At 39.4% G+C, this 13267-nt stretch overlaps 2 protein-coding genes and 1 pseudogene across 2 annotated transcripts; all 3 read right to left on the minus strand.

The window, feature by feature from the left end:
- LOC108663600 lies at positions 2061–4988 on the minus strand (annotated as a pseudogene).
- Positions 7073–8527, minus strand: LOC108663601. Its single transcript, XM_018128816.1, has one exon. It carries the CDS (start codon positions 8525–8527, stop codon positions 7073–7075), a length of 1455 nt encoding a protein of 484 aa, XP_017984305.1.
- LOC108663602 lies at positions 9921–10961 on the minus strand. Its single transcript, XM_018128817.1, has one exon. The coding sequence runs from the start codon at positions 10959–10961 to the stop codon at positions 9921–9923; it is 1041 nt and encodes a 346-aa protein (XP_017984306.1).

The following is a 13267-nucleotide window of genomic DNA, read 5'->3' on the forward strand; positions in this document are numbered from 1 at the left end:
TGGAGTGATTCCTTCTTTCTCTCTCTAGAATGCCCAACTAGTGAGAGAAAGTATGAAAACAAGATATTTCAAGGTTTTTGAAGTGAGAAGATGAAATAGCACAAGGGTTTATGGAATGGTGCACCAAAAGCATGAAAATTGGAGCTAGAGAGAGAAAGTTGTGGAAGTTTGAAAATCAAGCTTCCATGGAGTTTGAAGAAACGTGAGAGAAGAGAAGGGAAGAAGAAGACCAGCTGTTGAAAAATTCAAGAAGCTGCTGGAAATTCTTGAGAATCAAGGATAGTGCAAAGACAAAGGAACGCCCAACCATTCCCTCTCTTTTATTTATTTATTTATTTTACTTTATATTTTATTTTATTATAATTTAATTAATTAATTATTTATTTATTATTTTTTTAAGTGTCTATAATTGCCCCTCTTTGTACATTCTTGAGAATCAAGGATAGTGCAAAGACATAGACACCACATTCGGCTTATCTTGAAGCCAGTTGATTTAATCAAATCGATCTAGGCTAGACATAGCTCAAAATAAGTTCGATTTAAACAAAAATGAAATTTCTAGACTCGATCTAGGCTTGACCCGTATTAGAATAAATTCGATTAAAATTTCTAGACTTAATCTAGGCTCGACCTATCTCACAACAGGTTCGATTTAAACAAAATTGAAATTTCTAAACTAAATTTAGGCTCGACCTATCTCATAACAGGTTCGATTTAAACAAAATTTAAAATTCCTAAACTTAATCTAGGCTCGTTCTATCTCACAACAGGTTCGATTTAAATTAAATTCCTAGACTTAATCTAGGCTCGACCTATCTCACAACAGGTTCGATTTAAATATTGTTAAAATTTCTAGACTTAATCTAGGCTCGACCTATCTCACAACAGGTTCGATTTAAATATTGAAATTTCTAAACTTAATTTAGGCTCAACCTATCTCATAACAGGTTTGATTTAAACAAAATTAAAATTCCTAGACTTAATCTAGGCTCGACCTATCTCACAACAGGTTCGATTTAAATATTAAAATTTCTAAACTTAATTTAGGCTCGACCTATTTCATAACAGGTTCAATTTAAATATTGTTAAAATTCCTAGACTTAATCTAGGCTCGACCTATCTCACAACAGGTTCGATTTAACTCTTTAATGTTAACTTGATTGGATTAACATGAAATGAAAAGACTCAAATCCTTCCATCAAAGTTTTACAATCTCAACACTTTAGGTCGAGTGAATTCCTACTTTTGAAGTTTGAGACATGAATTAATTTTGATTCTTGTCGAGTGCATGGTTAGGCATGTATGCATGATTGAAATGATGAAATGTTTTCATGTTTATGATTCATTAAGGTTCCAAGACCCTTCTCTTGCTTCATCCAATTTTTTACTGCAGTTTTCAATGACCTTTGTCTTGTGCCTTTCTTCATTGGCTGACATTCTTGATTCTCCTTGGGCATGCCCCCTTCTTTTTGACATTTGACCCTTTTTTTGCTCAAGTTTAAAAACTCTACCATTCCTTTTTCTCATCATCAAGTCTTTTGTTGAACAATGAGTGTAATTTCTGACTTAATTAGTTTATTTCTTTTACCAGTCATCATTCATTTCTATGACAGCCATTACGTGAAATCATGGGATAGTAAAGAACAAAAGGGTTAAAATAAAGAGGCGAAGGAGAATTTCATATATGAGAAGTCAGATATTTCAAGGTAAAAAAGAATTTACAGGGTAAACATTAGATCTTTAAGTAATGAACACCTAGACCACTTAGAGAAAATAATCTGATATTCGACTTCAAGAATTGTCCTTGCTTGATGCTTTGAGCAAATCTGTAGGTTGCAGACTCCCTAGCTTCCCCTATTTTGCGAAATTATGGAGCTCCATTCATGGTGTATTTCTACCTCAATCTTGTGTTTCTTTTAGGTTGACATCTTCAAATTCCATTCTAACTTCCTGCTTTTCAACCTCAAGCCGCCCTTTTCAGGTTTTCAGCATGAGCCTCCTCCTTTAGGTACTAACTGCCCTTTTCGGGTTTTCAGCATGAACCCCTTTCGATTTTTTTTTTAAGCATAGTACTTTTTTACCGCATCCGTATTTATCGGATTAGGCAGATCTCCCCCATCCATGTCAGCCAAAATCAAAGCTCCTCTTGAAAAAGCTTTCTTTACCACATATGGCCCTTCCCAATTCGGCATACACTTTCCCCGAAAATCAGTTTGATTAGGGAGTATTCTCTTGAGAACCAACTCTCCTTCTCGAAACTGCCTGGGATGAACTTTTTTCTCATATGCTCTCATCATCCTTCGTTGGTACATCTAGCCATGACAAAGAGCCGCAAGCCTTTTCTCCTCAATCAGATTCAACTGTTCATAGCGGGAGTGGACCCACTCAGCATCTTCCAATTCTGTTTCCATCAACACCCTCAATGATAGGATTTCTACTTCAACAGGTAGAACTGCTTTTGTACCGTATACTAATGAGTACGGAGTTGCCCTTGTGGATGTACGAGCAGAAGTTCGATATGCATGCAAGGCAAAAGGAAGTTTCTCATGCCAGTCTTTATAAACTTCAATCGTCTTTTCGATAATCTTTTTGATATTTTTGTTGGCTGCCTCTACCGCTCCGTTCATCTTCGAACGGTAAGTTGTCGAGTTATGATGCTTGATCTTGAATTTAGTGCAAACCTCCTTCACCATCGCACCATTCAAATTGCTTGCATTATCAGTAATGATCCTTTTCGGCAGCCCATACCGACATATGATCTCCTTTTGGATGAACTTGCACACCACCTTTTGTGTCACATTGGCATATGGAGCTGCTTCTACCCATTTCGTGAAATAATCAATGGCCACCAATATGAATCGATGTCCATTATAGGCTTTCGGCGTAATAAGCCCAATCACATCCATTCCCCACATTGAAAATGGCCAAGGTACTGTGAAAACGTGCAACGGGGCTGGTGGAGCATGGATTCTATCAGCGTAAACTTGACATTTGTGGTATTTTCGAGCAAAGTTTATGCAGTCTGATTCCAATGTCAACCAATAATAACCAGCTCTCATAATTTGACTAGCCAACATATGTCTAGTAGCATAAGCTCCACAAGTTCCTTCGTGGACTTCTTTCATTATTTTGTTGGCTTCCGTAACATCCACACATCTCAAGAGTACTTGATCTCGACTCCTTTTATAGAGCACTTCTCCACTAAGGAAGAAACCCATTGCTAATCTTCTAAGAGTTCGCTTGTCATTGTCCGTGGCATTCTCAGGATATGCCTGGTGCTTTATGTATTGCATGATATCATGATACCACGGCTTACCATCAACCTCTTCCTCAACATTCAAGTAGTGTGCGGAGACTTCACGGACTTCTAAATCAAAAGAGTGTACATCAGCCGCTTCTTTTATTTTGAACATTGTTGCGAGGGTGGCCAAAGCATCAGCAATCTGATTATCTTCTCGAGGTAAATGGTTGAAGCTGATTTTTTTAAACTGTTTGCTTAATTCTGTAACCAGCTTTCTATATGGAACTAGTTTAGAATCTCTAGTTTCTCACTCGCCTTTCATTTGACATATCACCAAAGCCAAATCTCCGTAAACATCTATTGCGTCAGCCTTCATCTCGATTGCTGCTTGTAGTCCCATTACCAACGCTTCATACTCCGCCATATTATTAGTACAATTGAAATTCAATCTCGCTGTGGCTGGATAATACTTTCCCTTTGGAGAAATCAACACTGCCCCAATTCGGTGCCCCAAAGCATTGGATGCTCCATCAAAATACATCTTCCATGGATTAGGTTCATTGGGACCATCCTCTTCTATATGCAAGACGGCCATGAAATCTTCATCTGAAAAATCGAAACTTACAAATTCATAATCCTCATTAGCTCGATCTACGAGGAAATCAACGATGGCGCTCCCTTTGATTGACTTTTGAGACACATATACAATATCATATTCAGATAATAGCACTTGCCACCGAGCTACTCTTCCAGACAAAAAGGGTTTTTCAAAAATATACTTGATGGGATCTAATTTTGCCACCAACCATGTTGTGTGATACAACATGTATTGTCGGAGCCTCTGGGCAGTCCATGCTAGCGCACAACACATCTTTTCGAGCGCAGAGTATTTGGACTCATACTCCATGAATTTCTTGCTCAAGTAATATACGGCTCGTTCTTTTTTCCCAGTTTCATCATGTTGTCCCAATACACATCCCATAGAATTCTTGTTCATAGTCAAATACAAAATAAGAGGTTTTCCAGCCATCGGTGACACCAACATCGGTGGATTTGTGAGATATTCTTTGATTTTATCAAAGGCTATTTGACATTCTTCATTCCATTCTCCTGGGTCTCGTTTTCGAAGCAGCTTGAAGATTGGATCGCATTTGCAGGTGAGCTGGGATATAAATTGAGCAATGTAATTCAACCTCCCTAAAAATCCTCTCACTTCTTTTTGTGTTTTGGGAGGTGGTAGCTCTTGAATAGCTCGTATTTTATTCGGATCCACTTCAATTCCTTTTTCACTTACTATGAACCCCAAAAATTTTCCAGAAGTTACACCAAAAATGCATTTTGTAGGATTCAACTTAAGCTGGAACTTTCGCAATCTCTGGAACAGTTTCTTGAGATTGACAGTATGATCCCTTCCTGTATGAGATTTTGCAATCATGTAATCCACATATACCTCTATCTCTTTATGCATCATATCGTGGAACAAAGCTACCATTGCCCTTTGGTAGGTGGCGCCTGTATTCTTCAATCCAAATGGCATTACTTTGTAACAAAACGTTCCCCACATGGTTACGAACGTTGTTTTTTCCATATCTTTGGGTGCCATCTTAATCTGATTGTAACCAGAAAAGCCATCCATGAATGAGAACAAAGCATGCTTTGCTGTGTTGTCCACAAGAGTATCAATATGTGGCAAAGGGAAGCTATCCTTCGGACTCGCTCTGTTCAAATTCCTATAATCGACGCACATTCGAACTTTCCCATCCTTCTTAGGAACTGGAACTATATTAGCCACCCATTCAGGGTACTTAGCCACCTCTAAAAATCCAGCATCAAATTGCTTATTTACTTCTTCTTTAATTTTCAGCAACATTTCTAGCTTTATCCTTCTCAACTTTTATTTTATAGGCTTGCAATCTGGTCCCAAAGGTAACTTATGGACAACAATGTCAGTATTAAGACCTGGCATGTCCTGATATGACCAAGCAAACACGTCCACATATTCACGGAGTAGTTCTTCTAGCTTCTGTCGTTCATCAGATGACAGCGAGGTGTCAATCTTAACCTCTTTCTTTTCTTCCCCATTTTCGAGGTTAATCATTTCTGTGAGTTCCTGATGAGGTAAAATCTCCTTTTCCTCATGTTCCAACATTCTCAACAAATCAAGGGGTAAGCCATAGTCATCCACCTCATCTTCATTTTTCAATTCATCAACGTTCGGAATCATCTCAAAATCGATATTCAAATCGTTGTCTAGATTGTCTTCGTGTTCATTATTTAAAGACCTGTAAACAGGTAAAGTTGGACGCGTGTATGGGCAAGTATTTATTGGCTAAAAGAATAGATGAAAGGAAACATGCAAAAAGGTTGATGAATTATGAAACACATTATGCATTGTCATATATTTAAATGATGAAGGTAACAGAAAACCCTACTTAAACAAGAAATTACTCTTAGCACCCTTGGGCATAGGCATTTAGATAAAATTGTTCATTACATTTCTGAAGACTTAAAGATGATGGGCAATTCTGTGACTGTCCAATTATTTAGCTCCTCTCTTAGCAGTACTGGATACACCACAGGGATCTTCTCGTTAGGTTCTTCATCTTTGATCATATGGATTGATAGCTCATCAAACATCTGTAGAACTTGATTGACCTTTGTTGGTGTTTCAGGATTAATGAAACCTGCAGAGTGAAAAGTCTCATATAAGTGTGGGATTGTCGGTTCCCCAAATTCTTCTTCCTTTCCCTCAAGTTGAGCCATCCTTTTAATCTTCTTTCGAGCTGTCAGTTTCCTTCTCTCTTCTTTGGTAGGCTTGTACCCCAAACCAAACCTTTTTTCATTCTTTATTGGAGTCAGAGGACGGTTAATTCCTTGTAAATTCTTTCTTAACCCCAAACCGGCACGACATCCTTTACCCACTGTCTGCTTAACCCCCATTTTAGTTGCTACTGACAAACGAAGAGTCGATATCACTTCTCTTTCCCCCACATAAGTAGCATTAACAAATTCAAAAGATCTGAAAGAGCATTTTGGGACTTCTTCTGTCACCTCTACATAGGGAGTAGATGATGGTTGAATAGCCAGTATGTCTTCCTCCGCAGATACATTTATTAGTTGGCCCTCAGCTATGAATTTAACTTTTTGATGAAGGGAAGATGGTATGGCTCCCGCCATATGAATCCATGGACACCCTAATAAGCAATTGTATGACGGGGCAATGTCCATGACTTGAAATTGGACCTAAAAAATGCAAGGGCCAATTTTTATCGGTAGTTCAATGTCCCCTACCACCTCCCTTGTGGTCCAATCAAAGGCTCTTACAACCATGCGGCTGGTTCTCATATACGACACATCTACTGACAACTTGGTTAAAGTAGAGCGAGGCATGGCATTTAAAGCTAAACCATTGTTGACCAAGACCCTAGGTACGGCATGGTCCTTGCATTTGATGGTAATGTACAGAGCTTTGTTACTTCCTCGACCACCCGATGGGATTTCTTCATCATTAAAGGCAATGAAGTTCCCCACTGTAATGTTCCCCACAATGTGGTCTAACTTTTCCACTGATATATCTTGTGACACATAAGCTTGGTTCAAGACTTTAAGCAACGCGTTCCTGTGTGCTTCTGAATTTAAAAGCAAGGACAACAGTGACATGCGAGCAGGCATTTTGGTTAATTGTTCTACCACACTATATTCACTGTGTTTGATAAACTTGAGAAATTCACCCGCTTCTTTCTCGGTAACATGATTTTTGACCTCATTGTTCAAAGCAACAACAGATTCGACAACTTGGTCCTTGGAAAAGGTAGCTGCTTTCTTCAGGCCTCATTCTCTCTGTGTAGGTTTCCCTTTTTCAACTCTTTCCGCTATCTCAGGGGAATAACATCGCCCACTTCGCGTTATACCCCCTACACCAGTTAGATCTTCAAAAGATGCTTGGGGGGCGGACGAAGCTGTGCCCAAATTATTACACTCATAATTCCATGAGACAGCCTTATCGCTCTTGTAAGGGAACGAGCTGGGGACTTCGATGGTAATACCACTTCTGATCATAGTAGGGGATGTATCATTCATCGGGCTCCTGTTTTCTTCATAAAAGATGGTGAGAGGTTTAGGTTTGTTCGCCCTGAATGAACTCGATGCCACTTCAGCTGGGGTGTCTCCATTTATGGTTCCGACCAAATTCTCTTTGGCTTCTTCATAAAACTCAATTACCGATGAATCCATCAATTCTTGCAATTTACAACGAAAGCTATCACAATTTTGAATGGAATGCCCAATTGCCCCTATATGAAATTTGCAAGAATAAGCGAGATCATGCCTCAATTCCTTTGTGTCGATTGGTTCTGGAGTGATGGCATTTATCTTGGACAATGCCTCAAACACTTTATCCATTGGCGTTTGAATCTCATCAATACTCTTTTTCACCCTTCGCATCATCCCTTCATGTATGGCATTCACTGTCGGTCTTCCATGATTAGGTAAAGGATTCCCATCAACACTTGAACTGTCTTTTTTGACAAAATTTAAAAGTCCTGCCTTAATGAACGCTTGGACTTTATGTTTTAAAGTAGTACAATTCTTGGTGGAGTGCCCTTGAATTCCAAAATGGTAATCACAATGTGCATTCGAGTCATACCATTTCGAGAAAAGTGGTCGGAGTGGTTCTAAAGGAGTTCGAGCAAGGAGTCGATTTTCTATGAGTTGTGGCGGCAATGTAGTGTAAGGGACTAGAATAGGATCAAACTTTGGTTTTTCTAGGATAGTTTTAGGTCCTCTTTGACCATGACCAGGATTATTGGTTGAAGCTACCGGTCTTGGTGGTGGAGTTTGTGGAAGAACATTGGTTTGAAACGTTGGTTGCGGGGCAGGTTGGTACACATATGGGTTTTGTGTGATATTGCCTATGTTCGGATAGAAGGGTTGGTATGGGGGGTACGGGTAATATGGGTTAAAGTTGTGGGCTTGTTGGCTGTCGTGAGCGACTGCTTGCACATCCCCTTCTTTTTTCTTGGGCGTATTCCCTTTCTTTGAGCTGGCAACTTCATGCCCTTCAATTTTTCCACTTTTGATAGCTCCTTCTATTATTTCTCCCGATAAGACCAAATCTGTAAAGTTTTTCATGGCATTGTCGATCAAACGCTCATAGAATGGAGCTTGGAGTGTGTTTATGAACAACACAATCATCTCTTTATCAGTGAGAGGTGGCTGAACTTGCGTTGCTGTATCTCTCCATCTTTGGGCATATTCCTTGAAGTTCTCGTTTTGCTTCTTTTCCATAGTCTGCAATGACAACCGATCAGGAGCTAATTCAGCCACATGCTTGTATTGGGCTATGAAGGCTCTTGCAAGTCTTTCCAAGTCTTAATACGATTTCGATCTAGCTGTACGTACCACCGAGTAGCTGACCTAATCAAGCTGTCTTGGAAAAAATGGATTAGTAACTTATCATCGTGAGACTGTGCAGCCATCTTCTGACAATACATGGTAATATGTGCCATGGGACACTTTGTTCCATCATATTTTTCAAATTTTGAAACTTTGAACTTGACAGGGATCAATACATCCGGCACTAAGCATAGCTCGGTTGCGTCCATGGTACCAAACCTATCAACTCCTTCGATAGCACAAAGACGCTCTTCCAACAAATCGTACTTTTTTTGGTCTTTTTCATTTTCTCCTGTTTGTGACGAGTCCTTTCTTAGTTTCTCTTGCTCTTTTGGATCGTCTAAATTTGGGACGTGTATTGGTTCAGCAGGATTTATCTCAGAATATGGCCCAAATTGCCCGTTGATGGCCCATCGGGGGTGGTGCATTGTAATAAACGGATGGCATCACTTGAGGGTGGACCCTTTGAGCGGTTTGGGCATGTGGTGGAGTGAACCCTGGGGGATAGGGTGGATCATCCCTTTGGTTTCCACTATCTTGAGCTAGTGGGTTTTCTGACGGAGCTAGCTCTTCGATCGCTCTTTTTACTTTACTGAAACTCATCATCAATTCCATTATTTTTGCTAACTGTTCTCTCATTTCTTCTTGAGCTATTTCCATTATGTCCATTCGCTCTCTTTGTTCTTCTTCCATGGTCCTTGCTCACTGACGCGTATTATGAACACGTTGGTCACTTGGCTTAGGTGGTCGAGCTATTTTGGAACCTTATTGTAATCATAAACATGAATTAGATGCGTATTCGATGCATGAATGAAAAAATGAACCCATTATCTTTATTTTTAGATGAAATACTTATTGTTATGAAATGATGATTTATGCATGTATGAATGATTATGTACTAAAAGTATTCGTCACATGACACCCAACAACAAAGTCATCCATTGCATAAGATATTTGTCTTTGATTACAACTCAGGAGTCATCTAGAAATATTCGCCAATCTTATTATAATGGCTATACACCTCATCTAAATACTTAATCAACTGTTGCTCTTGTTATCCAACTGGAAAGACCTGGCTCCTTAATATGTCCATCTTCCAAGCCATGCTTCTCGCCTTGTAAGCCACCTCCCTCATTTACCAAACCAAGTAATCCATCTGGTCGTGTTTCTCTGTATAAGCTTGTCTGTAAGATTCACCCCACTCTTGAATTCTGGTGCTCTGTTGCTTGAGGCGTTCATATTCCTGTTGATAAGTCGTCATGACCCCTTCGAGCTCTTCATACTCCTATCTTAGTAATTGGATGGACTCTTGTTGGAATCGCACTTGACTTCTTAGTCCATCATTGTGTGCTTGAAGTTCATTGCCTCGATTTTCTCTCACTTGTATTTCCCTTTGAAGTTCACTAGTTGTGGCAGAAAACTTATCATTCAGGCTCTCATACTTCCCTTGTATTTTTCGGACCTTCTTTCTTTGTTCAATTACTTCTCTTTTCATTTTCTCACACTCTTTTTGGAGGTTTTCATACCGTTGCTTCCAACTGGCATTTTCAGCTTCAGACTTCTTTCGAGCCAACTCACTTTCAAGCAAAGCGTCTCGTGGTTCTGGATCAACTAGGCCACGTAGTGCATCTTCTTTCGGATATACCACATCCTTAACTCGTTGGTCATGCCATATCTGATATCCGGTAGTCACTTCATCGGTGTACCTCCCTTGATCAACTAGACTGGTTTTCTTCCAAGCTTGCGCAATCTCCTCAATCCTTTTCAAAAAACCCGGCTCTCCATAAGCAAACTCCAAAGTATTAAGTCGGTGTGTCATCGGCACAAACTGCTCTGACCCAAATTGTCTTCTCACCATAATTGGGGTGTAACTGATTGCTCCCCATGGCCCCATTAACGGTACCCAAGGTTCATTTCCACATTTGTACAAGATCGGGTGATGCGGCATCCACGAAGCTCTCCATGTTACTTCCACACTCATGAGTTCCCGAAGTCTAGAGATCCATTGCTCCTTAGTCCTATTTTCTGGCCATTCACTCTCACAAAATTCTCTGATAGGGGCGGTTTGCGGATGAAATGGCTTTCTGAACTTATTGACCTTGCATTCAAAGTGACTTACTATCCAGATGGAAAGAAGCTGTGCACATCCCACAAATCGTCCTTCCCCTTTTCTTCGACAGTAATTTAGTGATCTGAGAGTTTTCGCTAGAATAGAGGGTGAAGGATTAGCCTTGTTGATGACTTGCTCGAAGAAGTCTATAATTCCGACCTCTATATGTCCCAAGACTTTGGGAAAGATCACTAGCCCGTAAATTCCCAAGGCCATCACAAGCTGTCTTTACTCGGTGTCTCAATGCTTCATGATATAGCTACGTAGAAAACTCCATGGGATACATTCATTGTCCCATTTTTTCCTTAGGTTCTGATCAATTTCCGCCGGGGTAATACCCATCATCTTGGCTAACTTTCGCCTGTGTCTGATCTTTTGTCCTCTCCAATATATCTTGTTCGAATTATCAAAATCGATTTGTAGGAGAGCCGAGTACTCTTCGATTGTGGGGACCATATCCACCTTATTGAACACGGAGCATCTATATGACGGATCCCAAAATTGCACAATGGCCTTCAACAACTGTTCATCTATCTGGACCTTAAGGAGTCGAGCTATGTGGCCATATTTCTTATCGAAATTTGCCCGAGTGGTAGCCCCCCACTTATCCCATATGTTGAGCAAATCGGTGAAGTCATTCTGTTTAAGATCAAGGTGGACCCTATCAGGTAGTGACGATAAGTGATCTTTTGGCAAACAATCTCCTTCACTTTGTTGGGCACTCGCCATATGCTGAGTCACTTCGTATATTCCATCGTAACTTGAGGATGGCCATGATGACTCCATGTATGCAATTGGATCTACTCTGTCAACGGTTGTCAGGTGACAAATACTTTTCCTATATGCAAAATTGTGATGCAAATATGCATGTGACAAAAAGTTTAAGTCAGCACCGTGAACAAAAATTCCAAAAGATGAATGAAAGTAATTAATGACCTGATACCTTTATTACTCGCGGCGAAGAATTTAGAATGAGAGGATTATGAAAATTCCTTCATGTGTACCTAGTCAAAAGGTATATTCTCACGGGTGAAGCTCTACCTAAGCAAAGGCAACTCTCGGTATTCTACATGCTGAGTTTGGGTTGAAAATAGAGCTAAAGGTTCCCAAATCGCTCCTCACTGTCGTCCACACGAACTAGTGAGGCATCTCGGTCCTCGCCAATTACAGGCTTCAAACGAACTAGGTTCGATCTGAATGGGAGTATTCACTAGCCCATGCGGAGGTTATCACCTCACGAGAGCGTAGCTACTTAACTCCCTCCTAATTAAGGACAAAGCCCGAGTGGAAGGCTTATGCATGAATGTAAGATGTGTAGTGTGTGAGAAGGAATATACTGACCTTGGACCAATAATTTCACACTCCCCTTATCCTAAATTTCCCGTAACTATTTAAAAACAGTGAAGTAATAATAGCAAAATAATTGAATGCATTAAACAAAAATATGCAAAATTGATGCTAGGGAAAACAACAAATTATTTAAGGCTTAAAATAACTTATGATTAACTAATGGCTTGACTCTCGACTTCCCCAATGGAGTCGCCATCTGTCGTAACGTGCGAGTCTGGGAATCTGACCGTCAGACCCGAGCAAAAATTAAATCGGTTTAGGAGTCGCCACCAATCTTTTTTATCTAAGGTGTGATTGGTCACCTATTAATCTGATTCTAATCGACGAAGTCCTAAATTAATTTTAGGTTCGTCGAAAGAACGAGAATTGGTCCACATTTTTAGAGATGGGTTCGGGAGTGCGGTTACGCACTGAGAAGGGTTAGCACCTCCGTGGCGCCCGTTTCACGAACGGTACCATTTAATCTTAAGTTATCTTAATATAGCCTACTTTTAATTTAATCCCTACATATTAATTAAATTTTATTAAATTGACTGACTGAGAGTTTTTATTTGGTTTTACGTATGCACATGATGCAAGCGTAAAATGATGTCATGACTTGTTTATTTTAAATAATGGGGTCGATAATCTTTTATTGGAAAATCATTCGAAGACCATCCCAACGCTTTGGTGAAGTCTCGAAATTTTTCTCACCTAGAGATATCCCCGGAAGAACCCGTCTCTACAAGCTCTTCGGGGAAATCCCATCATCGGAATTCCCGCACCATTTGCAAGATAAATGTGACGTGCTATGACAGGATAAAATGTTGATGTCTACATGCATGCGTTTATTGAATTAGGTGGTTCATAATTCACCCAACTATGTATTTAAATATTTATCACCTTGTTTATATACTTAGTATTATTTGTTATTAATTATTTATTATTATGATTTTTTTTTTGGAGTTTCCTATCTAAATCTATATTCTTTAACTAGCATAGTGAATTAATATTCCATCTTATGTATTATTTTCCTTCTTTAATCGAATAAACAATTAATTAAATTAATGGTTAACTTAATTCTAATTAACTAACTATACTAACTTAGATTTAAATGTAGATTTATTTTTCTCAATATATATTATTATTTTAGCAACGATTATTTAAGTTAATGGGTATTGAAGTTTGGAGTT

The sequence above is a fragment of the Theobroma cacao genome, chromosome 10 (assembly GCF_000208745.1).
Source record: "Theobroma cacao cultivar B97-61/B2 chromosome 10, Criollo_cocoa_genome_V2, whole genome shotgun sequence".
NCBI classification, from domain to species: Eukaryota; Viridiplantae; Streptophyta; class Magnoliopsida; order Malvales; family Malvaceae; genus Theobroma; species Theobroma cacao.

Excerpts from the sequence above, each read along its gene's own strand:
- LOC108663601 (XM_018128816.1), bottom strand. The coding sequence starts at position 8,527 with ATGGAAAAGAAGCAAAACGAGAACTTCAAGGAATATGCCCAAAGATGG.
- LOC108663602 (XM_018128817.1), bottom strand. The coding sequence starts at position 10,961 with ATGGCCTTGGGAATTTACGGGCTAGTGATCTTTCCCAAAGTCTTGGGA.